General features: G+C 35.7%; 1 protein-coding gene across 13 annotated transcripts in view; it reads left to right on the forward strand.

Annotated features, from left to right (window-relative positions):
• ADGRL3 (adhesion G protein-coupled receptor L3) overlaps positions 1 to 26,912 on the forward strand; it is a 770,556-nt gene that overhangs the window by 286,315 nt on the left and 457,329 nt on the right. For 12 of the 13 annotated variants that reach the window (XM_036335141.1, XM_036335133.1, XM_036335163.1 and 9 more), the window contains one exon: positions 7,449 to 7,652. The exons of the other annotated variant lie outside the window; for it this stretch is intronic. In XM_036335141.1, coding sequence (XP_036191034.1) covers positions 7,449 to 7,652 — 204 coding nt within the window. The remainder of the gene's footprint in view (positions 1 to 7,448; positions 7,653 to 26,912) is intronic. 13 annotated transcript variants of the gene reach the window in all.

Raw genomic sequence — 26,912 nt, forward strand, 5'->3', positions numbered from 1 at the left:
ATTAGAAATAAACCAACCAAAGCAATGTAGGAATGTACATTGTAATGTATGAATTAGCTAGAATATCACAAAATAAAACAAGCAAAATTTATAAATTTTTATTTCAGAAAGAAAGCAATTTTTGTTTGCTTAACCTTAAGAAATAAAAAAATAAGATTTTAAATTATTAGAATTTTGAACTGTAGTACAGAAATGAAGGGAAATAGTATGAAATTTGGAGCTGAATATAGTGAAATAGCTTGGGAAAATTATGGGAAAGCCTGAGCAGTAGGAAAAAGGGTTTCTTAGCAAGAACGATAACTTGAACAAAGGATGACCCAAGTATTTATAGGAGGATAGATATTGTATCTAAGAAGGTAATAATGAAAAGCAAAATTGAATATGTAAGTTAAAGTCATAGTTATAATTTTAGTACATTTTAAACTCCACAAGAGCCCTAGGTGGTTTGGCTCGCTGGAGTGTCAGTCTGTGGACTAGGGTCTCAACCAATCGATGTCTCTCTCACATCCATGTTTCTCTCTCTCTGTCTCTCCCCCTCCCTTCTACTCTCTCTGAAAACCAATGGAAACATGTCCTATGGTGAGGATTAACCCCCCAAAAAAACCAACACAAAAAAACAAAATAACTCCACATGATATGGTAAAATATTACCCTAAAATACACTTGTGAGAAATATTAATATACGAAAGTGATATCATTTGTAATTCTGATAAATTAACTCAGTTGATATATTGTTTTTGCTATTCCTATCATCTTACAATGCAGAGCGTTGTTTTGCCTATATTCCAAGCTCAATGTAATGAGCAGTACATGTTTGGAGGAAGAAGCTAAATAGTTGACTGAATTACATAGTGCCTCAACTAAGGAACAATAAAACAGAAATGGTTGAAATTGGTTAGAAACAATACTCATTTACTATTTTAAAATTAATATTTATAAATAAATATTGAACTCTGAAGGTATATACTTTGAAATCTGATATTTTTGATACTTATTTCAATTCTTAGTTCCACAGATAAGATGAAAACTCTGGTGCTACCATCAGAAATACTTTGCCTTTTATATGCTTTTTAGTTTTCCTTTTCTTCCTGCCTCATATTTTCCCATAACCAATATCCAGGAACTTTGATTCTATGATACTCTTTGATGTTGGAGCCTATACATAAACATGGGGGAAATAGTTTGATCATTTCAGCAGGTTATGAAATATTAATTACATATTGCATACTTGCCACTGAGTAAAGCAAAATCAAAGTGTTTAAATAGTAAAACTATCTGAAGTAATTATGTAGACAGTTTGATTATGACAATAACTCATATTACTTGTAATGAATATTAAATATTATATGATTAAAGCAATTCACATTTTTTTTTTTTGTTAAACCTCACTGGAGGATATTTTTCCCATTGATTTTAGACAGAGTGGAAGGGATGGTGAGAGACAGAGAGAGAGAGAGAAACATAGATGTGAGAGAGACACATCAATTGGTTGCCTCCCATATTAACCCCATCAAGGTATGTGCCCTTGACTGAAATCTAACCAGATCCGAAGCCGATGCTTCAACCACTGAGCTGAACTGGCTAGGGCACAATTGAAATTTAAAAAAAAAATAGTGAATCCTTTTTTTAAATAAAAATGAAGTCTTAATTAGATATGTAATTTTTTACAGTTTTGTTGAGAAATAATTGACATATCATTGTATTTGTTTAAGGCATGCAGCATGATAGTTAGATTTACATATGTTATGAAATGATTACCACAGTAGGTTCAGCTAATAATAATTTTCTCATACAGATACAATAAAATGGAAAGAAAGTAGAAAAAAACACTTTTTCTTTGTGATGAGAACTTTAGGATTTATTCTTTTAACAAATTTCCTGTACATCATACAGCAGTGTTATCAGGATTCACCATGTTATACATTACTCCCTGCTAGGTATTTATCTGATAATTGGATGTTTTTATTTTTTTATTGCCTTTCTTCAATTCCTCCTCTCCCCACCTCTGGTAATCACAAGTGTGCTCTCTTTATCTATGTGGTGTTTTGGTTTGGTTTGGTTTCTACAGGTGAGATCACACAGTATTTGTTTTAATCAGTCTGACTTTATTCACTTAGTGTGGTGCCTTCAAGTTCAATCCATGTTAGTGCAAATGGTAGGGTTTCCTCATTTTTTTAATGGTTGAATGATATTGTATATACACAATACAAATTCTTTATCAGTTTATCCAATGGTTGATACTTAGGTTTTATTTGTCTTGGCTATTATAAGTAATGCTGCTATGAACATGGGGTACATATGTCTTTAAAAGTTCATGGCTTCTTTTTTTCCTCTGGATATATTTCCAGAAGGGGAATAGCTGGATATATGATAGTTCTATTTTTATTTTTTTGAAAATCATCCATACTTGTTTCCACAGTGGCTACACCAGTTTGCGTTCCCACCAGCAGTGTACAAGGATTCCCTTTTCTTCACATCTACACTAGCATTTGTCATCTCTTGTCTTTTTATGATAGCCATTGTTACAAGCAGGAGGTGATTTCCAATTGTGGGTTTTTGTTTGTTTCTTTGTTTTTGCTATTGAGACGTATAATTTCTTTAGACATTCTGGATACTAATCCCTGATTAGATATATGGTTTGGAAATAATGTATTCCCATTCTGCAGGATGTCTTTTCACTTTCTTCATCATTTCTTATGCTGTGCAGAAGCTTTTTGGTTTTACATAGTTCCACGTGTTTATTGTTGATTTTGTAGCTCACACTTTAGATGTCATAACCAAAAAAGTATTACAAAGACACATGTCAAGGAGCTTTATTCCCATGTTTTGTTCTAGGAATTTCATGGATTCACGTCTTACATTTAAGTCTTTATTGTATTTTGAATTAATTTTTGTGATTGGTGTTAAGTTTCATTCTTTTAGATGTGAATATCCAATTATCCCAGCATGATTTATTAAAGAGACCATCTTTTCTCCATTTAGTATTATTGGCTCCTTGTCAAATATTAGTCATATATTCCTGGCTCTTGATTCTGTTTCATTGGTATATTTGTCAGAAATTTGTTTTGCCAAAACCATACTATTTTTTTTTGCCAAAACCATACTATAGCTTTATTGTATAGCTGAAATCAGGAAGTGTGATTCCTCCTGCTTTGTTCTTTCTCAGTATTTCTTTAGTTATTCAATGAATAATAAAATTTTAGGAGTATTTTTTTCTATTTCTGTAAAAACACCATTGGAATCTTTTGCATTGAATCTATAGGTAGCTCTTGGTTGTATTGACATTTTAACAATATAAAATCTTCCAATCTATGGACACAATGTACTTGTATCTTCCTCTGTTTCTCTTATCAGTGTCTTGTAATTTTCAGAGTAGGCATCTTGATCCTCCTTTAATTTATTCCTATTTCATGTAAATGGGATCAATTTATTTCTTTTTCAGAAAATTTGTTGTTAGTGTTACAGTTTTTAAAGGAGATAACAATGTTTTTCTCTCTTTGCAAAAGATTAGAAAGAAGAACAAGATGCGTTGGCCTTATTAGTACTTTCTATCTCAGCAGCAAATACTTGAGACACCTTAGAATTACACATGATGGAGTTTGAGATTGTGGTCTCAAATGGAGATAGAAGAATAGTATAAGGGTGAGGATGCCTTGAAATTATAGTTAATGCTATAACATTCTAAGGTATGTTTTAACTTAAACAAACCTTTTCCCTTATGCATCTAGATAAAAAATGGGGCATTTATGATGTAAAGGCTAGCTTCAAATATCTGAAGACAAGTGCCTTCTAGGAGTAGCTTGATCTGTTTTGCATAGCCCATTTGTGTAGCATTTAGGTAAGTGAGTGGAGAATGCCAGGGGGTCGATATCACTTTTCTTGACATGAGGAACTTGTTGCTCCAAATGGAATTGGGTGTTTCAAGGACAGAGAGTGATCATGGATTTCCGTGTGAAATTTCAGAGATTTTTAGCAGGGGTGATCTGAGGATTACCATGTAGCAGGCTAGTTGAATGATTCCTTCCAGACTTAAGATTCCATGGTCCTAATGGAATACCAGTCTCAAAACTGTATTTATCTTGAAGACATATTTTTATAATAGCTTAAGGAAGAAAAATTACATTTATATTTATAACTCAAATATTTCCCCCAAAGTTATACAGTACCGTAAGTTTAACAGATACAATAATTTTTTATGCCAAATGTTAAGATTTTGGCTCTGTTCTAATAGCCCTTTTGCATATGGACAGTGTAACAACCCTCCATTGTTGCTCTCACTGACAGGTACTCTGGATTCCTTTCATAGAGATGTTGAATTTAAAGAAGTCTATAGACACCATATATTCCAGCTTCATGGAACACATCAGAGTCTAACTTCCTTTAACACAGGAGTCAAATTCTACTTCACTTCCTGGTATTTTGTATTCCTCAAACTTACTCCATAAAATAATTTTATTCTTTGATCCATACCTACTGTTTCTAAGTCTGTAGGCCTTGCTTTCTTGTTCTAGTTTGAACATGTTCTTATTTCTTGTTTAAGTTAAGATTCTTTTATTAAATACAGACACTGTTATTTTTTTCAGGTAATTCTACTCTACATGCATTTTAAATCAGTTGTTATTCTCTGCGGACTCTAGAAATTGACGTTTCTTGAAATAATTGATCTATAATTCCGTAGAGATCACTATTCCCATCCCTCCGCCCCACTATAGTACCTTATTCTTCCTTCCCAAACAGATGCTTGATTGCCCCCAAACTAAACTATTTGCCCTCTTTTACAAAATTCATGATCTACTTATTGCTAACCTCTCCGATCTCGTCTTACCATTCTTCTCCCAGTCCACTACACATAACAGCTTCATTGGCCATTGTGCTATTTCTTTTATATATATAATCATTGATAGTTATTACAGATATATCCCATTTTACCCTCTCTTCCAGCCCCTTCCCACTCCACCAGGTCTTCACTACCCTATTGCTCATGTCCATGAGCTATGCATATAAGTATATAAGTTCTTTGATTTATCTCTTCTTGAACTCCCAACCCAAGTCTGTCCCATGACTTCATGATTCTGGTCTTATTTTGTTGGTCAGTTTCATTGTGTTTATTAGATTCCACATATAAGTGAGGTCATGCGATATTTGTGTTGTGCTATTTCTTGAACTCATCAAGGTGGCTCCAGCCTGAGGGCTTTGCAGCAGCCAGGAGTGCTCTTTACTCCTGCTTCTTATGACTAGCAACTTGAGATCTCAGTTAAAATTTTACTCCCATAGACAAATCTTCCATAAAAACGTAAACAGAGAAGCTTTTTATAAAAAAAATTATTTATTTATTTATTTTCTTTATTGATTAAGGTATTATATATGTGCCTTTATGGCCCCATTGCCCTTCCACCCCCCACACTCATGCCCTCACCCCCCTGGTGTCTGGGTCCATTGGTTAGGCTTATATGCATGCATACAAGTCCTTTGGTTGATCTCTCCCCCTTCCCCCCACCCTTACGTGTTACCCTATTTAAACTTTCTGTAAATTTCTCATCTCCTATATGGTATTTTTAAAAATTACTTTTTAGAATGTATCTTTATTGTTGAATGTGTTACAGATGTCCCCTTTAAAAATTATCTATCCATTTGTATAATCTCTCTCAAAAGAATGGATGACTCATTAAAGTAGATATGTGGTCTGTTTTGTTTACCCAAATCTCCAGTACCCAGAAAAGGAGCTGGCACATAAGGGAACTCCGTAAATATTTGTTGAATGAATGAATGGAACACAATACTTCCTCACTCCACATGTCCTTATTTGTTAACTTGGCTGTGGGTGAAATCTTTCAACGTTTTTATATCTGAAGCTTATAGGCTAATACAGCATTATAATCTTTTGCTAAATTTCTTTCATAGAGTAGTTATAAAGATCTTAGGGAAAGCATGCCTATATATATCTGTGTAAAAAATAATTAAAAATTGCTCACATTGTCATTTGAGGCAACGAGGAGAGGGATATTTCATAAGTTAAAAGAGACATCACTGGATTTAAACTTTAAAGGAGGCGCTTACTTAGATATTTTGATTTTCACAACTTTTTTTGGCCTTAAAATTTGTTTCCTTCTTTGACACTTTTTTTCATTCACACAAACTATCAAAATAGCATTTATACTATCTTTTGCCTGTTACTCATACATTGTAATGAGCTTAAGTAAACATGTTGTTTTCTTAGTTGTAATCTAAACTTTTTAATTATCAATGGATGTTTTGACAGATTTCTTTATATTATTTTTTGTTGTTTTCAATAGGGTTGTAATATTTCTTGTGATTTGAAAGAAAATGTGTTTTCATTCTTAACTTGTAAATATTTTATCTATCAATAAATTATAGCCTCACTGTATAAACTTCCAGTGTTAGAAAGATTATAAAATTCTCTTGCATTATTGAATTTCTTAGTTTCTCTCCTGACTATTGAATGATAGTCATGTAGCATTATTCACGTGTTTTAAATATGCATACTCTAGTATGTTAAAAATAGTTGTGTAAAGCAAAATCTTTATTCTTGTAAAGCTTTTTCTTATTTTGGCAGGGACATTTTTATTATAATTCCTATTTATTACACTAGTTGCAATTAGTTTAGAGAAATGTATATTTTATGTGCCAATTCACCAGAAAAAAATCCTGTACTTAAATAGCTCTTTTTCATAGCATATGATGTATGACTGTTTTGTGAATTATTAAAAAAATCATATGTGTGAAATTTTATTTTTTTCATTATTGTCTTGGTCTTTCATATTTACTCATTGATGTAATATGTACATTTGTCAGTAAAATCACTGTGTATGTAAATGGCAAAAATGTGTGTATATCCTTTTCACCTTAATGTCCATCACGGATCTTAATACAGTATCTTTCAAAAAAAATGTTTAATGACCTGAAAAATAAATAAATATAAAACAATCCATGTAAGTATAACAATACAATAAACAAAACTAAACTAATAAAAAACCACCTCTGAAACTTTTTTCATTCGTTACCTTAAGAAGCTTTTTGTGTAAAAATATTTAGTTTAATAACCAATGTTTTTTTTACACTTATAGATATTAATGCCCATAATTGGCATCAGAATGCTGTGACTCTATAAAAATATAGACAATATTTACATTTTTCAAGTAGCTTTCTCAGTTTTCAATAATTATGTCTAATTTTCTAATCCTCATTAGGGATTAGGGTGAGGTGTTTGGCTTACTTAAGGTAGTGTTTAATTTGGACAGCACTACATAGTCATCATCGCACTGGAGCCTAGGAGATAGGATCTCCTCAGGTCAGGGTTGTCTTCATGGGGCCTGGGGTGGCTGGTGTATGGGGCCTACGGCCTGCAGCTGACAGCAGCCTTGGGAATAGCCTGTAGCAGGCTCCTCTGAGGCGGCCCTGAGCTGAGTGGAGTCTGATGGTGCCCGCAGGTGGCAAGCACATTGAGAGACATCCAGCCCTCGCTGCTCCACTGCGACATGCTGAGCGCAACCCAGGAGGCGCTCTACCACCCAGACATCTCCTCCAGCAGCCAACTGCAGAGCGCGCCACAGCTCATCGCGGACAAGGGCCCCGTGGAGCCGCCAGAGGAGTTCGTGGTCCAGGTGCCCAAGGAGCTCAGATCCCAGCCCAAGGTGCGGCCCGCGGTGGGAGGTGGGGCAGAGGGCTGGGGGTGGCTGGGCAGGGGCTCCTGGAAGCTCAGCCCAGGCAGGCTTACAGGTGTCTTTTCGTATATCTGTGGCTGATATTTGCTCTTAGTTGTATCGGAGCCAGCTGTTTAACAATGCATGCTCATTCTACATGAGAGCCTCATTATTATTTCAAAATGCTGACCTTAAATTTTGAACTGTCTTTGCGGAACACAAGGACATTTAAAATTACTTTGAGTGAGAATTTCAACTCTTACAGAATTTGAGTGGTTGTAAAATACAAGTTTTAACACATCTAATCATTTTTGAAAAAAACATTCTCATCAATAGAAACTACCAAAATTTTGAGATTAGGATGAAAACATCTTGGTTAGGAATTGTGTATAGACATTTGAAAGCATGGAAGGGGATAGAAAAGTGATGGCTACAGGAACAAGGTAATTTTCTTATGAAAGTGTGGGAAATTCCTTTGTTTATAACGTTGTCTCTGCAGCTGAGAAGTAGAATGGGAGCCATACAGCCCATGAAGCTCCACTGAGAATGTTACATGATAATTGCACAAAATTCAATACCGCTTTTTCCTAATACTGTATATTTTATTTTATCTATATATATATATATTAAGGCAATGTAACTTTTCTTTTTTCTCATTAAATTCCATACAGGTACTATTTTCCCTCTAAATTCCCCTAGGGAATATAATATACTACTATATAAATATATGGTGGGCAAAAATTGTTTAAAGTTGTTCATATGGAAAATGATAATTAACAAATAATAACACAAAATAAACTCTGTTTTGCTTACTCACAATTATAAACCTATTGAGTATTATAAATACTTATAATTTTCTTTATGTTCCACAACATGAAAAATACTAGGAATCATTTGGCTTGCTGAACCATAAATATCAAGTCTTGTCCCAAAACACAGTCACCTCTCCTAATTTCTATAAGGGGATATACATACAAGAAATATTGGCAAAGGAACATGAAATATTACTATAACAGTTGAGCTTCTAAACCCCATTAGATAATTCTCTGGTAAAAAAAAAAAAAAAGCTGGAATACTTTATTTCAGTTCAGGGAATAAGGGGGATGCATCATGAATCCATTTGTGATTTAACAGGCCTGTGAGAGTCAAACCTAACTCCTCAATTACTCCAGCCACATAGGAAGAGTAAGTATATGGGAAACATGGCACTCACAGTGACTGTCCACTCTCAGTCACATCATTCAGTTAATGTCGGAGAATCTTTCTATTCAGATTAGCATTTCTTCCTTGGTGGTGATGACTGGGGAAGGGGCAGTGCTGGGTGAGAACATGAACTTCCACAGAAGCATGTAACATTGACTCTGTGTTCTAAAAATTCAAGGAAAATGCACAGTAAGCATTCTTTAAGAACTTTTTTTTCCCCATTTTTGCTTTTTGTTTTGCAGAAATTGGGTGTTGTTATATTCCTCCCAGAAAGTTTTCACCATGATTTTGACAATTTACTCCAATGCAGATGCATTCTCACAATTTCTATTACTAATGAAATAGAAATCCAGAAATGAAGTTTAATTTTTGAGTAGATGATAGGAATTTTTAAATAAGCAATGAACATAAATACAAACACACATGCACGTGCATGTGGGCACACACATACACCCCCCCCCCCCCCCCCCCGTCCACACATACACACACCCCTACCTACTGGGGATTATGTCTTATGAAAAAATTTAGAATATTAGTCATTTACAATAGTTTTCCCCTATAGAACTTTTTGTAAAGAGTTGGCTGAATTTAAACATTCCCCAACTTTTAAAGCTTAATGAGGTTTTTCTATATTATGAGATTTTGCTTTTTGCCAGTATGTGGGAGGTTGCAGTGTAGTAATGGGTTATGAATTATGTTTTTATATCAGTTTAAAAATAGAAACATTGTATTCTGTTTTGGATAGAAATGGAAAGGATGGTCCGAGGCAGCCTTCATGTGATCTCATAAATGGATACTGTGGTAAATGTTATTTAAAAGGAGCCAACAGAATTGTGTTAATCTGTTATGATGAGACAATACTTTTGGGAAGTTGCTTTTCTGAAAAACTAATTTTATCAGTGAGACACAGGGCAACTGAAGGTCATCTCTGAGTGCTCCGTAGAAAGAACAAAGAAGAACAAGCAAATGTTTCAGGGCCATAATCTTTCCTAATACAGAAGATCCTGTTATCTATGGGGTACCCTCCTGTTGTCCCCACCTGTTGCTGCTGGAAGTAGGCATCTTGGGGTGCCATGGGAACAAGAATTTCTGGGCCCGAAGGGAGGATCAGGTATCATGAAAAGCTTTATTGATGATGTGAAATTAAGGGGGCTCCCTTCCAAGGTCCCCTCTCCCTCCATCTCACCATGGAAAGAGCCCCATTTCATCTTCAGCAAAGCTAGGATTGAAGCCACTGCCCAGGGTCTTCACTCCATATTAAAGCACAGTCTAGTCCAGCATCTGGCTAGCTCAGTTTGTGCTCCAAGCTCCAGTCCATTGAGTGTGGGGTCATGGCCATGCGGCTTCTAGGGCCACATGCAGGCTAGCGCAGGCCACTGAAGAAGCAAGTGCAAGGAAGCAGGAGCAATGCAAGAGAAACAAGAGGCGCAAGACAGAGAAATTTTCTTTTTTGGGGGAGAATTTTAATTAGATGCTTAACAAATGAATCCTTCAGGATTTCACGTCCTTGCAGTGGCTCCACCCCTCCAGGCAATTCATTGTTCCACAGGCTAGACTGACAGGCAAGTGTCTTCCCTATGGCACCCCAACTTCACTGTATATGCGCCCATTTACCCCTTTGCTTGATCCCTTTCCCAGTATCTGTGGGAAATGGACTGGTGGTTTCTTTATACTGGAGTATAAAGTTGCAGCTTCCTACAGAAGCTGCCCAGATGACCATGCTTATAATGTCTGGCCTTCCCTTTTATTTTTTTCTATTAATATTAATAAACTAGCTAGTTATGATGGTAATAATAATACATAGAGCTAGAGTATTTGGACAGGTATTAAAAGTGAAATTGAAATAAAAGATACCATATTACCTTCAGCTCTTCAAATTGAAAAAACATGGAAGAATGCAAACAAGAAAATGTCAGTAAACTCCACCCCTCCACACCTTTCTCAAAACAAAAACAAGTCTTATAAAAACAAGATACGTAAAGTTACAGAAAACTCATTAATAAATGTAAGTAATAAAGACAGAGATTAATACAATCTGATTGAAAAATGAAATTGATTTTACTTTAAAAATTGTTAACCCCTGTTTGTTCTACAGATAGCCAAACCAGCAAGTAGGAAACCCAATTAAAACAGCCTTAACAACTCAACAAAAAATAAAACACATAAAGACCCTTTCATTGGCTTGAAATTAAACTTTAGTCTTTTTTTCTCTCTTTTCATTCATTTGACTCCAGATAGCTAATAGTTCTTGAGAGTTAATGAGTGTTTAGATTCAGAGGAATTAGGACTTCACAGTAGAGCAGCAAAGCATAAGGGATTTAAGAAAAGCATTGTTCACAGAAGACATGTTTCTCTTTAGCATACTAAAGGAGAAGGAAGTCTGAGGGCAGATTGCCCAGTTAATGACTAGATATTAAGACTTTTCCTTGAAGCTAAAAGAATGTTACTGGTTTTTTTTTTGTTTTTTTTTTTTAATCAGCACTTCCTATGCTTTAATTGTGATTTTCATAAGTTGCATATAAAGTTCATTGAGATGATCTACAAATAACCCTCCTGCTAGGCACATAGAGTGTGTGGCAAGCATGTCAAACTCGAAGGCTAACACTGGCCAGATAAACAAGGTTTAAGTTTATGTGGGCTGCAAAAAACACAAAAGCTTCAATTTTCATAGAAACGTAGGTTTATTTCGATAGAGACATGTTGAATACAAAGGGCTGAAATAAATGAGTAATCGTTAACATGAAATAATAGAGCATTGTAATAAAAATTAATATTTTTCTTGAACATTAACTTACCAGACACTGAATAACTGCACAAATTAATAAGAGTAAAACAAATAAACATATTTTTCTTGTTCTCCAAAAGCGAAATATTTCCTGTTGCACACAAGAAACAAGTCAGTCCAAGACTAATGACGTGGCAATTAGCTGCTAAGATATTCGCTGCTAGTATTAGGGGAGAGAAATGGTGGGCCTGCGCGTAAAGGAAATAAATGCAACACGATTATAGTAATCATTTGTTCGCGAACCTTGTAGTTTGTTATTAATAATTATGTATAACAGGATGTTGTAAAAATTAAGTTACAGAATTTTTATTAAAACATTTCTTACCTGCCGTTATATTGGCTGGGCCGTAAAAATATTTGTTGTGGGCTGCATGTGGCCCCTGGGCCACGAGTTTGACATGCTTGATGTGCAGGGTCCATACAAGTGTTCTCTCAGAATACAGCTAAGGCATTTCAACCCTGACAAGTCATAGTCTACCTTTTGCAAGAGCCAAAATGCTTTTCCAAGGGGCTCCTGTATTGTCAGTCTATTGAGAATCAAATAAAACTCTATAATTAAGTTTCCCCTTTTTCCTCCATTTTGGTTTTTTTGTAGATGGGAATGCTTTTATAATTATAACAAGGAGAAAACTCCATTTAATTTTTGCCCTCATTAATTATTATTATTTTTATTTTTAATAACGGGTTGAGTGCAAATGTATGCCGGGAACTACACTATGTGCCAGGAAAACAAAGATGGAGAATTCAAGTCATAATTTTGATCTCTCAGTGGGTATTGGGAAACAAGAAAAGAGCACTATGTGGCAAATGCTTGCTAAAGGATACCTCTCCCCTGTACCCAAAGAGGCAAGAGACTTGTTTTTAAAAGTAATTAATAGAAGCTTGTGTGTGTGTGTGTGTGTGTGTGTGTGTGTGTGTGTGTGTGTTTAGGGGGGAGTGCTAAGTGTGGGAACTGTGTTTTCAGAATACATATTTCTTTTCTTTTTTTTTTAAATATATTTTATTGATTTTTTACAGAGAAGAAGGGAGAGAGATAGAGAGTCAGAAACATCGATGAGAGAGAAACATCGATCAGCTGCCTCCTGCACATCTCCTACTGGGGATGTGCCCGCAACCCAGGTACATGCCCTTGACCGGAATCGAACCTGGGACCTTTCAGTCCGCAGGCCGACGCTCTATCCACTGAGCCAAACCGGTTTCGGCAAGAATACATATTTCTTATCGGAATCTAGACTCTTGAGGACTGGATCTTGGATATCAGTAAATAATATCAGGAAAGCACGCTACAATTGGGCCTAATTCTTCTTTGTTTCTCTAACTTCCCATCAGCTTTCTTTGCTCCTGAGCATTGTGACTGTCACACCAAATTGTACACACTCCTCTTAGTACCAACCACCAACTGGCACTGTCTTCTTACCCTTTAGTTTACATTTCCAAGGTGGGAATGTAATCCCCCTTGGGTTAGGTCAGTATCCCTGACCTAATTATTCATGCCACTGGCCATTTCATGACCTTCACCCACACAGCAGTGTCTGTGTAGCAGAGGCAATAGCAGAAACACCTATTTCAGGGAAAGTATAGAATACCACGGGGGGAGTATGTACCAGTCTTAGAGAAAGCGCTCCTAAATATAAAGTGGTATCTAGGCTGTGGCCTGACAGACAAGTAGTAGTGAGCCAAACACACAGGTAGCAGAAACGTACTATTATTATAGACAGAGGAAACAGTAGCAGAAATGCCTAGTTCAGTATGATTGGGGCATAGAAGTCTGAAGGATAATGTCTGGACATTAGCCCCGAATGGTCTGGGAAGTAATCAAGCACTTGATCAGCGTGGCATGAAATAACATCTTGAGGAGTTGAGAATTTTTGTGATGGCAGCAAGGGAATAATTAAGGAAATCTTAGAGGAAGTGAACCACTGCCTGCATTTGAGGCTTAAAGACTGGAGATGGGGAAGTTATCCTGTTGATTTAGATTTTTAAGATGATGGCGGTCCTGTCTCAAGTAGTGAGTGACATTAGTGCTAATGAGGACCAAATGTCAGGAATTTTATATTCATTGGATGTGTGAATAATGAAGAGGAAAAATCCAAAGAGGGCAACCAAGTTTCTGGCTTGAGAGATTGCCACTTACTCAGCTATGGAAGGTAAGAGGAGACAGAAAATATTGCTAAGGAATGATGGTGCTGTTATAGAAAAATTTACAAATGAGTTCTCTAATGTATTCCTTTGAACAGAAGCTCAACTTTATGGCCCAAATTTAAGAACCTATAATTTAAATACAATATACAAATCTGAAAAAAAGATAATTAAAAGTGTTATTTGTTAGGCATAAGTTATTCTCATCAAAGGGAAAAAAAAAGTTAGTACTATTCTTTGTTACCCATTTTATTTTGGCTTAGGTGTGATAAGCTATTCTGCAACAAAAGAGGATTTTCATTCAATCCTTTCTACTTCCCAGTAATACCTAGCAGGGCTGTAGTTCTGCCAAGATTAGATCTGATTATGAGCTTTCCAGTGTTCCCATGAAACAGCTGAAAAGATTCTTATTGTATAGTATTTGCATTTGCAACATATACATTTAGCAAGGAGAGAAATTGAACAACGTTAAAGACAGTTGATCTGCTGGCCTCAATATATTTCATATTCATTTAGTTCTTAGTAGAATGTTCCATGTCAAAATTTGGAAGGCAGCTGGAGAGTAATCTGCTCATATTTGCACTCATTAACAACATAACATAGCATATAGTTTAATAAAATAATAACAAAAATAATCTTAATTGTCTTTTGAGAGTGCCTCAAAAAATGAATCTTAACTTATATAACTCTTGCCTAATTAAAACTAATTATTAAAATAGCAATATCCCTTGAAGACAATGTAAAGCAATGCTATAAAAATGCTTTATCTTAAGGAAATGGTAATGTTCTCATTGGTTAAGAGACTAGGAAATGAAAGCAGCAGTAGCTGCAGAATGCTCACCTAATTGTACACATGAAGGTGTTATAATAAACTGATAGAAGCAGGGAAGGGGTGATGAAAGCTCATTTGTCGGATTACTGGTAACACAATGATTTGGGAATGGAGCCAATTGTTTTTTTATTTTTTTTTACCCTGTGAACTCACCAATGTGATTAGATAATTTTGGACACTGGAATAAATGAAGAACAGGGAGAGAGAAATACAGGATGCTTTGAGGCCTATAAGCCACACATATACTTACAGTAAATAAGATTAGTAGGCAATACAGTTTTCTCTTACTTCAAATCACATCCCATACATGTTTTACCCTTCAGCCCCAAGGAAGTTCTGTTAATTTACTAGACAAGCCATGGCCCCTTCCTTCTAGATCATTGGCAAATGGTATTATCTTTGCTGGGTGGAATGTGGTATACCACCTGGGTCCCCTTCAGCTTAGCTAAAAATTCGATATAGGTTGAATTGGATTGATTTTCTTCCACTTTCACCCATCCCTAGGCCTATGCCTGACAGAACAATTTTTAATCTCTCTCTGATTCTGAATTAGAGTGGCCTGAAACGTGTGTGTGCATGATGAGGTAAACAATTTATCTTTGCTTCCTTTGGCTTTCATAATTTCATTCGATGTAACATGATTATTAGAAAATTTGAGACTTATTACTCTTAATATGTTTTTAGAGCCATTTATATTGACTTTGATGAGTTGAACTTCTGGCATGTTCTCATGTTCTTACTCCCCTTACTCCCAAATTTTTGGAAAAGCTGGTTCTAATTTCATTATTATATTACACTCTGAAGTGTATAGGTAAAGTCTAGGAATTCATGGAGAGGTAAGGAGATGAAAGAACTTGTAACAGAAGAACAGAGATTAATGTTGCTATGGCAATTGAAAACCTTCCGTTTTACAAGCTCAGCTTTTTTGATGTAACTATTACTGCAAGAGAATAATATAACATGGCCTTCAAAGTCCTTGTTAGCTTCTTGGTTTATATGACAGTATAATATTATTTTGGATAAAAGCCCCTGTTCACATTTATTTGTGTCTTTCAGAGATTTGCCAGTTCATACAAAATGTCAGGTGTAATTGATATGCAAAATACATTATTTGCACATCACTCTTAAAATTGTCATGCATACATAGGTCCTTATATTTTCATGTGAGAAGAAGGGCCATAGGAATCTAGGGAAGTAAAGTATTGAGGTTAAAAAAAACAAACAACTTTGCAGCCCTAAACATTATTTAAAAGCATTTCTTTAGGGTCTTGTTTCTTTCCTAAAAGTAATCAATACCAGAATGATGTATCCAATTGAAAATAATGTGTTAGTGAGTTTGGCCTTCAAGTATTTAAAGGAAAATGTGATAAAGTCTTTTATTTTTATTGGCATAAATTACAATTTATTTTCCCTTTCCATCTGAGAATTATGAAATAGCTTTTCGAAATACGTATGGAAATTAGTGTATTTCTCATCATTACATCTTTCTTTTCACAAAGGATATGAATAATGGAAAATACATGCTAAACTTTGACATTTAATACAAAAAAACATTTCATTTCCTGGATTTAATTAGGAGTGTATTGTAGGTTGTTTCATTAATATCTGCCACATGCTGATAATTGTATATATGCTCCAAAGGAGCAAATTTTACACTCCCAGTGACAGATACTTTTCAGAATAAGTTAGCTAATTATTAGAAAGTCTCTTTCTTTTTCTTCTGTTTCCCTTCAAATCAAAAGATATGTGGTAGTAAAAGAGATCTGAAGTTTATCTAGTACTGAGAGGAAACTTCCATTATATTTATAGAAGCCTTTAACCCCAAATTAAGATGAAAGGGAGGGGGAAAGCAGGTATTGTGTATAGAACATCATGCTTTCATAGATAGGCTTATACCTGGGTTTTTGATTTTGCATTTTTCATATAGGTCTACATACAGTACAGAAATTTTGTCAGACACTCTATCTTTCTTTTGTATATATAGTTAATTAAATTGATGGTGTTTTTCCCCAATTATTACTTCTTAAGAAGCAATTTTTTTTGTTAATAGATATATCTTTAAATCTTTACCATTTTGCTTTTACTGCTACTTAGAGGGTAGTAGTGTGGAATTGCAGTTACTATATGAACTTTGGGGTCAGAGGGGTTTGAGTTCATTCACAGCTTTACCACATATTAACTGTTATAACCAAGACTAAGGACTTACATTTTAGATATATTTCCTATCTCATCTGTATAGTGGTGTAATAGAAGCATATATATAGTTTTACTATCACATATAAATATATTAAATATAATTATGCATTTGGCTCTTAAGGCCTGGTAAGTGTTACCTACAACCATTTACACACTTTTTTTAGCTTTCTGTTTTGTAATAATCATACCAGAGATATATAGTGGACAATTCATAAAATTTTTTCAGTGAATTGATTTACTCATTAATGTTTCTGATTAAATGTAGTTTGGGGAAGAGACAAAGAAATGTTCTAAAATCCTAGCTTTATATTTTAAGCACATTCATGGGTTCATAGCTTAACTAAGTGAACATTTAGTATAAATGTTTAGGAAAGAAAATAACTCAATGTGATTCACATATTTGTTGTAGCTTTAATATACATGGAATGCTTTATAAGGCTGCCTTTCCTCCAGGAATTATAGCCTACTGCTGGTGACAGAAAGAATAGCCAAACCAGTATTAACTTGACTCTGATTTGGTGAACTGTGGTGTCATGCAAGTGCTGTAGTACTTTAAAGAAGGAGGAAAGGCATTCTTGGTGTGGGATGGGGATAGGGAAGAGGGGAGGATAATGTGATACCTTAACTAACTCTTGAAGAAATCCCTTGGATCATTTGCAAGCACAGATGGGAGGTGCTGGAAGAAAGAGGATGCTCCATAATTGAAATCATGTGTGAAAACCATTATAGCTGGAGAAAATTAAGACATTTTCATCAGACAACGAATAGTCTAGGTTACCCAACACTAAGAACATGAGGAAAGAAGTAGTAAGCCAGAAAGTTTGAAAGAGAGGTTGTAAGTATTTTGTAGGTAGTCTTAAATGTCAGGGGGAGACTTTGTACATAATTTTGTCTGTGGTTGGGATTCATTGGAAGCTCCTGATCAGAATTGCAGTTTAGAACCTGTGAGGATTTTGTGGGAAATTTTAGGGTAGAGAGGGACTTGAAAGTGGAGAGATCAGTTAGGTTCTTACTGTAGGGCAGAAGGTAATGAGTGCCTGAACCTGGGAGATAGCAATAGGGATGGAAAGAAGAGGGGTGATATGAGAAATGCACGGAGACTGAAATTGCAGTGCCTGGCTGCTAATTGGATGCAAGAGGTGAGGATGAGGGAAGAATCAAAGATGCCTAGGTGATGGGGTGGTTCCATTGACAGGATTAAACTTCAACAGGAAGCTTTGGCTTTTAATGGGCGGAAAATGGTGAGTTTGGTCCAGGAAATATTGAGTTAGTGGTGTAAATGTGAAGCAAACTCGAACATATGAATCTAAATATCAAGAGAAAAGTAATTGCTAGGAATAGAGTTTAGGAATTTTCAGCATAATGGTGATAGTTAAAACCATTGGCATTTATGAGATTGCTAAAGCAGAGAAGAGAATGGGCAAGAAGATACCCTGGGGATACACTTACATTTAGAGAAGGCAAAATTATAAACTACTGAAGGTGATCAAATCATACTGGTAGTTTGGTAAAATTGGTAAATTGAAAGGAAATCCCAAACTTTTCTTATGCATTGCCTTCTTGCAGCTTCCTCTAATGCTAATCCACAGAAAATCCGTCCATACATAATAAGATGATGACAGAGCATGAGAAAATGAAAGTGTTTTTGAGTCTCAATGATAAATTAGTGAAACATCTTTCTCAAATGCTAGATATATAAGTAGAGCAAATAATAGAGGATTGGGTTTATGAGTATATATGATTGTATTGAGAAAACATGACTAAATTTAAGTGAATTTCTTCTATTTTTGAAATTTTTGTTGACTTTCTTTTTTGGCCATTGGTTAATTGTAAATCATCAGGCTACAGTAGTGGTAGTGTGAACACTCATTAAAAGTATATAATAACATTTTAAAATGTTCATTTCTATAAGGTTGTAATACTTTTTGAGATTAATAGAAAAATACTGAGATAGTTTTTATTGATTTCAGAGATGAAGGTAAAGGAAAAGAGAGATAGAAACATCAATGATGAGAGGGAACCATTGATTGGCTGCCTCCTGCAAGCTCCAAACTGGGGATTGAGCCCACAACACAACCGGGGCATATGCCCTGACCAGGAATCGAACCATGACCTCCTGGTTCATAGGTCAATGCTCAACCACTGAGCAACACCAGCTGGGCAAAACACTGGTATATTTTTTTATCAGACTTTGGAATTAACAATTAAAGTAAATATTTTACATTGTAATAAGCTTTAAGTGGATGACTCTAGATATCTTTATATAGACTATAGCAAAAAAAATGAAGACTTGTTTAAATAATTAAATCATTTTAAAATACAAGAATTATACTCTTGCTTGGCCAGCATGGCTCAGTGGTTGAGTGTCGACCTATGAATCAGGAGGTCATGGTTTAATTCCTTGTTAGAGCATCTGACCAGGTTGCAGGCTTGATTCCCAGTGTGGGGTGTGGCAGGAGGCAGCAGATCAATGATTCTCATCATTGATCTTTCTATCTCTCTCTCCCTCTCCCTTCCTCTCTGAATCAATAAAAATATATTTAAAAAAGTATTGTACTCTGGGAAAATATTTCTTATTAATGATATGTTTCTCAAACTAGCTTTAAAATATGAAAAAATAAATTAACATTATATGCAACACATTTTCTTAGCCACAAAAATAATTATATCCACCTTAATTTCTTTGTTAAAGAGTAAACCATTAAAACTTTTATTCTTTAAAAATCCTAGGGATTCAAAAACAGATTGAACTCTTATTTTTATTAGAAACTGTTTGTCTTGTAAAAGTAATTTATTTCCACAGTTTCACTACTATAAGGGAAATTGTACCCTTGTTTATCTAATATTTATAAATTTGGCCTCATCTATAGTAAATAATATGATTATTTATAGCAGTAGAAAATGTGATTATTTACAATTGGAAGATATTATTTGAATGGCCTATGAATATATCTGTTTTGTTGGTTTATTCCTTATCTAATAAAATAAAATATTTTATTTTTCCTGTTATAAAATTTGTTTACCATCTTAAAATAAACATCTATGACACTATAGTATTGTTTAAGAGATGTATGTATGAGATTTGGTTTTGCATTTACTTCATTTTTAGTTGACTTACATATGCATGGTCCATATCCATAGGCTTACATACAATTATATGTAATTGTATGTATGAGATTTAAACAGTAGAAATAGGGGTAACCCATGAATAGAATTCTATTTATTTTTTATTTTTATTATTTAAATTTGTTCTTGTTGAAAATATTACATATATCTCCTTTTCCCCCCATTGACCTCTTCCTGGCCTTTGCTACCCCTCAGCACATGCTCTCACCCCCTACTGTCTGTGTCCATGGGTTATGCTTATATACATGCATACAAGTCCTTTAGTTGATCTCTTACCCTCTCCCCTCCCCTGCCTTTCCTCTGAGGTTGGACTAGACCACCAACTTACACCATACATAAACACAAAATGGATAAAGGACTTAAACATAGGATGGTAAACCATAAAAATCTTAGAAGAATCCATAGGCAGCATAATATCAGACATGTGTCATAGCAATATCTTTACAGATACAGCTCCTAGGACTATGGAAGCTAGGGAGAAAATAAACAAATGGGTCTACATCAAAATAAAAAGCTTCTTCACAGCAAAAGAAACCATCAACAAAACAACAAGAGAGCCCACTGCATGGGAGAACATATTTGCCAATGTTAATTCAGATAAGGGCTTTAATCTCCAAAATTTAAAGGGAATACATACAACTTAACAAAAGGGAGATAAACAATCCAATGAAAAAATGGGCAAAGGACCTAAATAGACACTTTTTGAAACTGGGCATACAGAAGGCCAAGAGGCATATGAAAACATGCTCAAAGACACTAATCATCCAAGAGATGCAAATCAAAACAACAATGAGGTACCATACCTGTCAGAATGGCTATCATCAACATACAAACAAATCAACAAGTGCTGGCAATGATGTGGAGAAAAGGGAACCCCCTTGCACTGCTGGTGGGAATGCAGACTGGTGCAGCCACTGTGGAGAACAGTATGACGTTTCCTCAAAAAATTAAAAATGGAACTCCCATTTGACCCAGTGATCCCACTTCTAGGAATATATCCCAAGAAACCAGAAACACCCATCAGAAAGGACATATGCACCCCTCTGTCCATAGCAGCTCAATTTACAATAGCTAAGACTTGGAAGCAGCGTAAGTGCTCATCAGCAGATGAGTGAATTAGAACTCTACTTTAGATGTAAATTCTTAAAAATGTTATTTGTTTTGTGTCGTAGTTCAGAGAATGTGGAATTTGTATAAGATGCTGCTGTCAATTAAAAGAAAACTGTTATCAATTGAACATTTCAAGGCTTGTTTTTTTTTGTTTGTTTGTTTTGGTTCATGCTACATGATGATTATTTATTTATGTTTCCTTATAAGATTGTGATGCAGACTTTGACTTAGAGGGCATGTGGCATGTGTGTTTTGGTAAGAGCTTTAGTAATCTCATTTTCTGGCCCTGCTGAATTGAGCAGCTTCATCTTCTAAATTCCTGGCACCCATGCCGTGTTCTGTTAAACTGTGGCAGTTGTCTTAGTTTGGTTCTCATTACCATGTACTTCTCACCTTTTTTGCCTTTCTAACTCCCAGTTATATTTTAGTTCTTGGCACTTGGGGTATGTGAGGCAGTGTAGTTTAGTAATTAAGAGGATGGTTTCTTGGGCCAATGCCTGGCTTTCTGTCCTCACTCCTCCACTCGCTAGATGTGTGACCCTTCCATGCCTCCCTTCTCTTATTTTTCAAATAGGACTGACAACAATAATAACTCACAGGGTTGTATTACATGAGTTAATCCACATCAGTTAATTAGAAAATATTGTAGCATGAAGTTGGCAATAAATGTTAATGAGTTGGTTTTTTTGTTGTTCTGTTCTGTTTTATCCTTTTCTATATTCTCTGCTGTCACTTCCTCAAGGAAGCCTTCCTTGATCTCTGGAGGTTGGGCTAGGTCTAGGACAACACTATGATACCTTGTCTGTTTCCTCATCTTGGACTCTGTTTTAAAACAAAGGCTGTGTCTTTCATCTTTAAATTCCAAGCACCTAGAATTGATCATGCTGTGTGGAAGATACTCGTATTTGTTCAATGAGCATATTAATTAACGGGATTTTGGAGATAGGTGCTATTGTGGGGTGATTTTTATTAACACAATAATAACCTCTATATAAATGACCAGGCAAGCTGTAACAGAGGTCGTGAATTGAAAAGCCTACAGACCAAGATGCTAAGATTCTGGAAACTTATGGTTTATTTATTCTATAGTGGGCTTCAAAAAATGCTCTTGGCCTTAGCTGATTTGGCTGAGTGGATAGGGCATCAGCCTGTGGACTGGAAGGTCCTGGGTTTGATTCTAGTCCAGGGCACATGCCTGGGTTGCAGGCTTGATCCCCAATATGGGGTGTGCAGGAGGCAGTCAATCAATGATTCTCTCTCATCATTGATGTTTCTATCTCTCTCTCTCTCCCTATCTTTTCCTCTCTAAAATCAATAAAGATATGGTTTGTTTAAAAAAGAAAAGAAAATGCTCTTGGATAGGTGTACAAGGTTAGGATAGGGTCCATGGGATGGATGGAAGGATCACACTTTGTTAACTCTGTTTTACGCAGTATCTCCTGATTCGTGTCTGTCTCATCAACTTATTTCTGCTGATGTTGTGGTTACAAAGCCCAGTTAAGCAAGGAAACTCAATAGTAAAATTGGCTTACTTTGTTGGAGAACTGCAGAAACTCGTACACCTGACCACACCTGTAGCTCACTGTTTAGCACACTGAGCCGCTATGGCTTCTATCTGTGTCTCTCAAGCAGAGAACATATGGGGCCAAAAAGGAGTCATAATGGATGTCACTGAAGAGGGCAGACTTAGGGATGAATAACTGTCAATCTAGAACAGGGGTGGGCAAACTTTTTGACTCGAGGGCCACAATGGGTTCTTAAACTGGACCGGAGGGCCGGAACAAAAGCATGGATGGAGTGTTTGTGTGAACTAATATAAATTCAAAGTAAACATCATTACATAAAAGGGTACGGTCTTTTTTTTTTTTAGTTTTATTCATTTCAAACGGGCCGGATCCGGCCCGTAGGCCGTAGTTTGCCCACGGCTGATCTAGAAGCTTTATGAATATTTAAGGTTTATGGTCATTACATCCATTTCTAAGTAACATTCTAATTTGTTATTGATACTAAAGCGATCTACATTTCATTTTGTCTATCATATGTCTGTGGGTTACTAACTTACTCTCTATTCTTAATACATCTTATGAATTCTGCCTATGTCTCCTGGGTTACTTGCCAATACATTATGTATGTTGAATACACAGAGATTATCTATCTGATTTGTTTCTTGTCCCTGTAGCAGGTTGAAGATTCCCAATTAAAACAGCAAATACGCATTGCATGTGTTACCGTTAGGCTAACCAGATGTCCTGGTTTCCCCAGAGAGACCTGGTGTACACCTGTTGTCCTGCAGCCATCCCTAAGAGTATCCTCTTTCATTCTCAAAAGTGTCCTGATTTGGTTGATAATGTATATAGTCACCTTAGTATTAATCCACCATCTGCTACTTGTGGAACTATGTAAATTGAGGTAAATTATTATAATAGCCCATCTATAACATGAGTGGATTGGCTGTTATTTGTAAAGCCCTTGCCAAATCTAAGATTCTTTGACAGTTATGGGAAATATTTAAAGCTTTTTACTTTCTTGAGTCTATTCACATGACTACTACCCTAAAGACAAGTGCATTTTCCCATTAAAAATAGATCTAAATAGAAGTTGAATATAAATGTAGGCATTAACTGCTTTGGAATGTGTGAAATTACAGTTTTAATTTATACTTGGGGCGACATATCTGAGACATTGTGACTGTCGGCTTTAAAGTTGAAAAACTAAAAGCACTTTTATTAATTTCTTTTTGAATGGAGTATATTAAATAAAAGGCTTTGCAACCATTATATGTGTTTTTAAAAATATTTTACAGCTGTGTGTTCAACCTGTGCATATGTTCCTTATCTGTACATTGAATTAAATAGTTGGCAAGGAATACTGGTTTCTGAGGAGGTAATGATTTTAGTTTTCATGATGATATATTTTCAGGTGTTCCTGAGCCAGTTCTGTAGGGATTTTGAGAAAAATGGGAATGAAAGTAAATCAGATCTCTAGCAACAGATTTGGTTATCACCTATAGAGAGAAAAATGCATCAGTGTGTGAATTGTTCTAGAAAGGTTAGTGTGGATATGGAGGGAAGGGAATAAAATCTGGATAGTGTTTCTGTTTCTGCTGGTCAGTTTTTCCTTGGGTCTTTCAAGATTGATCACTAAAAATTTTACCACACAGTAACTGGTTGTACTCCCCCCTCAACAACAATAAAATCTGCCCAGAATATATGGGTGTCTGAATTGTTTTTAGTGCAACATTGCTTATTTCAGAGTGTGTGTTTTTTATGGCTAGAAAATTCCATAGCTAGGTGTTGAGTTTGGTGAACAGACTGTGGGAAGACAGATTTTGTCTTTTGGAATTTTGCACTTATTATGTGATCCAGTTTTAAAGGGATGGGATTAATACATTTATTCATTATTCAGTCTCCCTGCATCCTGCCTCGATGATCCAGTACTACTGGGGGTAGGGAGTGGGGGTGGGGATGGTCCTGCCAGCCTGCTTGGTACCACAATAATTTAAAAAATATCAAGAGATTGATAGGGGACTAAATAACTTGGCTTCATGGAAACTTCCTCATTTTTGTAGGTTTATGAAGAGATGAGTCGTGAAAATGTATTGATCTGTGTATTATTGGCAGTTTCTAGGAAGTGTTATAAGTATAGATGGCAATACTTGGCACTTAATTGTATTAGGGAACTTATCACACTATCATGTTATAGTTATGTATATATATGTCTTTTCCTCCTTATTTCGTTATAAAATTCTTGAGATAAGGAAATGTATTTGCCAAGATTCTTAACATTATGGCTCCTGCTACTTACTCAAAAAATATTTATTTAATTGTGTGTTCATTATAATGCAAACAGCAAAGTATTTATGATCTGTAGACTACCATCTATGAAAGCAGGAAGTAGCTAAGTATTGCCATGCTTGTGTGGCATATCATGATGAGGCTATTAAGGAAATAAAAGCAAATAAAAAGATTGTGCGTCTTTTTGTTGGTGGCTTTTTTTGTTTTTGTTAATCCTCACCTGAGGATATTTTTTCCATTGATTTTTTTTTTATTTTTATTTTTTATTTTTTAGAGAGAGAGAGTGGAAGGGAGGGGGAGAGATAGAGAAACATCAATGTGAAAGAGACACATCCATTGGTTGTCTCCTGCTGGCACCACAATGAGGGCCAGGAATTGAGCCTGCAACTGAGGTATGTGCCCTTCACTGGGAATTTACCCTGAGGCCCTTCAGTCTGTAGACTGACACTCTAACCACTGAGCAAACATGGCTAGGGCAAGTGTGCATGTTTGCACACATGTTCTTTCACAGACCTGAATCTCAGTAAAATAATTATATGCTTGCTCCCACCTCTACCCTGCAGGAGACAGGTTTTCCCCTAGTCTAACTTGCACTGCATTAACAGCTGCCATTGGCTTGTTTGCTTCTGGGCCTTTTGGAAGCTGTTCACTGATTCCCTTGGGGATGTTGAAGGGAGGAAGACAGGAAAAAGGTGATCTCATTCTGTGGCAGCCTCAGGGGTTCACTCAAGAGCCTTAGTGGCTTGCAGTGGTGAGAGCAGTGAACAGCCCTCCACTTGGAAAGACATCCTAATTAAAGCATTTCATTTCCTCCATTCAGCAAACTTTTATTATGAACCCACTGTGTGTAAATAAATGGCTCTGTTTGGATAAAGCAGTGATGGCAAACCTTTTGAGCTCGGCGTGTCAGCATTTTGAAAAACCCTAACTTAACTCTGGTGCCGTGTCACATATAGAAATTTTTTGATATTTGCAACCATAATAAAACAAAGACTTAAATTTTTGATATTTATTTTATATATTTAAATGCCATTTAACAAAGAAAAATCAACCAAAAAAATGAGTTCGAGGGTCACCTCTGACACGCGTGTCATAGGTTCACCATCACTGGGATAAAGAATAGAAATCTGAAGATTTCACTCCTACTTGGGAAGAAATTATAAATCAATAGATAAAATATAAAATAAAGCCCACAGGAGAGCATCCCTGATTTAAATCATCATTGGGGATGCTTTTTGGAATAAAATTGCCATGTGTGATGCACTCTCTACTTTTCTAATAGTACGCCTAATGTTTCGTTATGTCTGCACCACTTTACCCTTCATTTCTGAGAAAAACAGATAGTTATTTTTATGCTTCTGTATATTTTTGTTATCCTGTGGAAGTATTATTGTCACCTCCCATAACTTAACTTTAAAGTATGTAATGTAGCAGTGATGGCAAACCTCTTGAGCTCGGCGTGTCAGCATTTTGAAAAACCCTAACTTAACTCTGGTGCCGTGTCACATATAGAAATTTTTTGATATTTGCAATCATAGTAAAACAAAGACTTATATTTTTGATATTTATTTTATATATTTAAATGCCATTTAACAAAGAAAAATCAACCAAAAAAATGAGTTCGCGTGTCACCTCTGACACGCGTGTCTTAGGTTCGCCATCACTGTAATACAGTGTCTGTGTTTTAAATGAAGGTGATATGTTTCTACCACAAGCATGTAAAGTAAGGAAAGGATCATTTTGACTCTCTGAGTATATGACTGATTTCATTTCTTTCAGTCTGTTTTATAATACTGAGTAGTTAACAAGCTAAAACAAAGTATTTGGCCGAGTTGATGATCTTTTCCCTTAGGAGAGATCTTGGAGTTAGAAGGTGTACCTTGATTTATGTGAAGGTCACTGGTTTACACTGAGTGTGTGGAGAAGGGAGACAGTCAGACATGCTTGGCTGCATGGAGACAGGAAAAGTCTTGGGTTTATGGCCAGAGCAGCTCTTGGTATCTCTGAAGTTAGAATGAAAGCTTGTATGACTTGGAGTGAGAAAAAAGTTTATCAGCAAGATCATT

This window comes from Myotis myotis, unplaced genomic scaffold (genome assembly GCF_014108235.1).
Source record: "Myotis myotis isolate mMyoMyo1 unplaced genomic scaffold, mMyoMyo1.p scaffold_m19_p_1, whole genome shotgun sequence".
Lineage (NCBI taxonomy): Eukaryota > Metazoa > Chordata > Mammalia > Chiroptera > Vespertilionidae > Myotis > Myotis myotis.